Source organism: Adiantum capillus-veneris, chromosome 22, assembly GCF_014529385.1.
Source record: "Adiantum capillus-veneris isolate H3 chromosome 22, ASM1452938v2, whole genome shotgun sequence".
Classification (NCBI taxonomy): domain Eukaryota; kingdom Viridiplantae; phylum Streptophyta; class Polypodiopsida; order Polypodiales; family Pteridaceae; genus Adiantum; species Adiantum capillus-veneris.
In genome coordinates, this window is record NC_140952.1 from 137,825,417 (window position 1) to 137,829,140 (window position 3,724).

At 42.6% G+C, this 3,724-nt stretch overlaps 2 protein-coding genes across 2 annotated transcripts; both read left to right on the forward strand.

Annotated features, from left to right (window-relative positions):
- The first annotated feature begins 292 nt into the window (after nucleotides 1–292).
- Nucleotides 293–2,725, forward strand: LOC147430296 (uncharacterized). Its single transcript, XM_086495929.1, has 4 exons — nucleotides 293–355; nucleotides 1,185–2,062; nucleotides 2,137–2,272; nucleotides 2,351–2,725. Exon 4 carries the CDS (start codon nucleotides 2,360–2,362, stop codon nucleotides 2,723–2,725), a length of 366 nt encoding a protein of 121 aa, XP_086352055.1. The 5' UTR covers nucleotides 293–355; nucleotides 1,185–2,062; nucleotides 2,137–2,272; nucleotides 2,351–2,359.
- Nucleotides 1,191–2,040, forward strand: LOC147430297 (uncharacterized). The gene is made up of 2 exons (XM_086495930.1): nucleotides 1,191–1,482; nucleotides 1,862–2,040. The coding sequence occupies exons 1-2, from the start codon at nucleotides 1,191–1,193 to the stop codon at nucleotides 2,038–2,040; spliced, it is 471 nt and encodes a 156-aa protein (XP_086352056.1).
- Nucleotides 2,726–3,724: the final 999 nt, after the last annotated feature.

The window sequence follows — 3,724 nt, forward strand, 5'->3', positions numbered from 1 at the left end:
GAACCTGTATCCTGACGCTCTGAGTGAAGAGACACTAAGAGAAAGAGGGAGAGCGCCACATGGAGCTGCTGTTGATGGTTGTACGAGAAGGGCGCAAAGGGGAACAATGGCGAAGAGCGCGCGGGAAGAGGGAGGAAAGATGGAAGAGAGAGGAGAGAGAGCAGTGGGCGGATCTGGGGAGATTCCGGTTAATGAGGACGTAGACCCAGTAGTGCAATAGTGCAAGTAGGAGATTCAATTTATTTAAAGCAAATGAGGCGGAGAATCAAGGGCGATTCTCCTTTTCAACATTGGTAACCCGTCGCCAAGTGAACCTGAGTTTGCGCCGCATTTCAGCATTGGTAAAATTTGAAAGGTGAGTTCACTGCCGCCCGTCGTCAGTTAAACCTGAAGTTGCCTAGCATTTCAGTAGTTCGCATGGGTAGGGTGTTGCATGCGCTACGGCTTTTAATACAGTGCGTGGCAGTTGATAGCAGCAGGGGCTGCCAGTTGGGAAATTCGTCCCACAGGCAACGCGCATAGTAGTCGCGCAGGCAGGAGGTATGTGATTCAGTACGAGAGCAACGCACAGGCAGGAGGTCTTGCCATCGTCTGTGATTCGATAGGTAGGATATTCAATTTATTTAAAGCAAATGAAGTAGTTTTATTTGCCTGCAGTCACACAAAGTGTAGGCGATTTGATTTGCCTGTTATGAAAAGCAGTTGTAGTGACACTGTGTGTGCCTGCAGTCACACACAGTGTGATTCAGTTAAACGCAGTTTTATTTGCCTACAGTCACACACATAGTGTATGCGATTTGATTTGCCTTTAATGAAATGCAATTGTAGTCACACAGTGTGTGCCTGCAGTCACATAGAGTAGGAGATTTAATTTATTTGAATGAAATTTAGAGGAGTACCGTCGCGCAGGCAGGAATGCATTCTTTTTGTAGATTAGTTGTTTTAATTAAATGTAAGTGTATTTGGTTGTAGTCATAGTGAGAGTAGTTGCAGCTGTTTCACGCAGAGCTCCATGCAAACAAAAGGTAGCCGGTGATTCAAACAGAGGAATTAGTTGCAGCAGCGAGAAAGTGGTCTCGAAGGTATAATTTCATGAATCAGCTGCTTGAATTTCATGTTTGGTAAAATTTGTGAAGCGTGGTGTCGTTCTATTGCTTTGTGTTTATGAGGGTCCAATGATGTAGGTTAACATGGTGAGGATGAAGAAAGCTGCACGTTTGGTTGGTGCTAGAGGGGATGCATTTGCCTCTTTGGTCCATAGCGGTAGACCTAGGAAGACCGAGGAGGAGTTGTTGGTGCCTGAGAGTAGGCGTCCGAATAGGCTTTTTGAGCTAAGTATCACTATCTCCGTTGGGGGGGCGGATGTAGACACTGGCTTGCTTCTTGTGCTGAAAGAATTCCTAGAGAAGGAGACTATTGCTGGAACGTGTGCCATCGAGCGTGGTGGAACGGTATTCCACTTGCATGTCCAAATGGTCGTGCGTATGATGTCCACATCTATTATAGCGGTCAACAAAAAAGTGAAAACATACTTAGGATGGGATAGAGAATCGCCTGTGGGTGCCACTGTTCATTGTAGGGCACTAAAGCAGAAGAACATGCATACATTTCAGGGGATGATTGGTTACTGCTTAAAAGACGTAGGTAAAGATCATTTTGAGAACGTTGGCCACAACATATCTCCTGATGACATTAATAAAGGGATCGATCTTTACACGCTTCATGGGTCAGACGACCTGAAGAATAAAGTCTACTTGACAAATACCAATGTGTTTGATAGGGCTTTCATGTGTTGGAAATATAGTTTGAATCACCCTTTTGGTCATGACTTTCTTGGTACTTTGCACCGCATGATTGAGAGCGGTAAGTACTATCCGTCGTCCACTTGGATTACACCTTACCAAGGGCGTGGAATGGAGCAACGGAAAATTGCTGTTGTATGGAAGTGCATGGCATTCCCGAGCACGATTACGTACAACGACATACTCAACATTTTTGTACTCCAAGGAGCCACTCATCCCCGTCTGGATTGGTTCCTGAACAGATGGCAGAACAATGAAAGGTATTCCATTAATTGCTTCTCTGTAATGTGAGGACCTAATTATTGTTTTTATTATTTGTCTTTATGAAACACAGGGAGCAAGGTGAGAATAAGGCAACGAACAAAGTGGTGAACATATCTGATAGCGACGACGATGATATTGACGTTGTCATTGGAAGTGACTTTATTCCGCTCCTAAAGAGAACTAAAACTGACATAATTCCGTGCTAGGTACGTTGCTACAATTTTATTTTCCTGTGTTTGCTTTGTTTGTCGATCACTTTTTCTTTTATATGATGTCTATCGTAGGTGCGAGCGATGGAGTCAACGGAGGCTGTTGTGGAAGCCGAGGAAACGCAAACGGATCTAAGTCAACATGATAGTGTGGACGATGCAGTATTTCAAGGATTAGAGGACGTGCTGATGCAAATCTGGCGACAGCTCCGTGGTGGCAATGCGGACGACAATGATACTCTCCGTGCTTGCATATTGAAGTGCACACAGAGTGTGAAAGACATGTTGCAGGATGTGCAACTTAACACTGTTGATGTCCAGTTTGCAAACATGCAGCAACAAATAAATGCATTGTCAAGGGAAATAGTTTCTTCCAAGTCACAATTGAATAGATTGAATGCAATAGTTGTCAAACTAGGAAACATAGCATCTACAAATTTTCGCTTATAGCACCTACAATTTTTTTTACAGCAATGGGACATTTCCAATTACCTTTTTGGGCTATATTCTTACACTTATTGATAGAAGAAGTTATTGTAATTGTTGTGGTTATGAATTTTAAACAAAAATACAGTCTTTATATTGTCTTCCGTTGTAAGAAAGTTTCTGTCGTTTTGTCTCAAAAAATGAAAATCGCCTTGGAAACCGTTGTCGTGGTTTGTCTTGTAATTCTTAAAAATTAATGCAATTGTCTATGGTCTACTGCTTGCATTTAAAGATGAGAATCTTGGAAGATATGAATTTCTTTTACCAAGAGCGAATAGTAGCAAGTAGGCTTAGTTTGGTTTAAAAAGGTCAAAGGAGGCTATTAAGTGAAGCCCAAAACTTTTTTTTTTTTTTTTTTTTTTGGGGGAGGGGGGGGGGAGGCATCCTCTGTGCATGCAACAGACTCTCCGCAGCAAGTAGGCTTAGTTTGGTTTAAAAAGGTAAAAGGAGTCTATTAAAAGAAGCCCAAAACTTTTTTTTTTTGTTTTTTTTTTTGGGGGGGGGGGGGGGGGGGGGGGGGGGGGGGGGGGGGGGGAGGAGAAGAGAAGAGGTTTAGTTTGGTTTAAAAAGGTAAAAGGAGGTTATTAAAAGAAGCCCAAAACTTTTTCTTTTTTTTTGGGGGGGGGGGGGGGGGAGGAGGGAGGCATTCTCTTTGCATGCAAAGGACTCTCCAGATTAGAGAAGTAGGTTTTCATGCATGCAGGATAGCCCTCTCAAGGAGGTCACTATACTTAAACCTCCTATATCAAGTGTGTCCAGGGATCTTTTTTTTAAATCCCTCATGTGTGAATTTTTCAAGGGATTTAATGAACCCTTTTCTTTTGAAATTTGTAAAAAAATAGCCCTTAAACTCTTCTAAAGAGACGCATGCACATGTTTCTAAGAGTTTTGTGTGTTTTTGTGATGCTTCTATAGGAGGAAGAAGAGATGTCAAAGAAGGAAGAAGATGATGCTTCTTCAAAG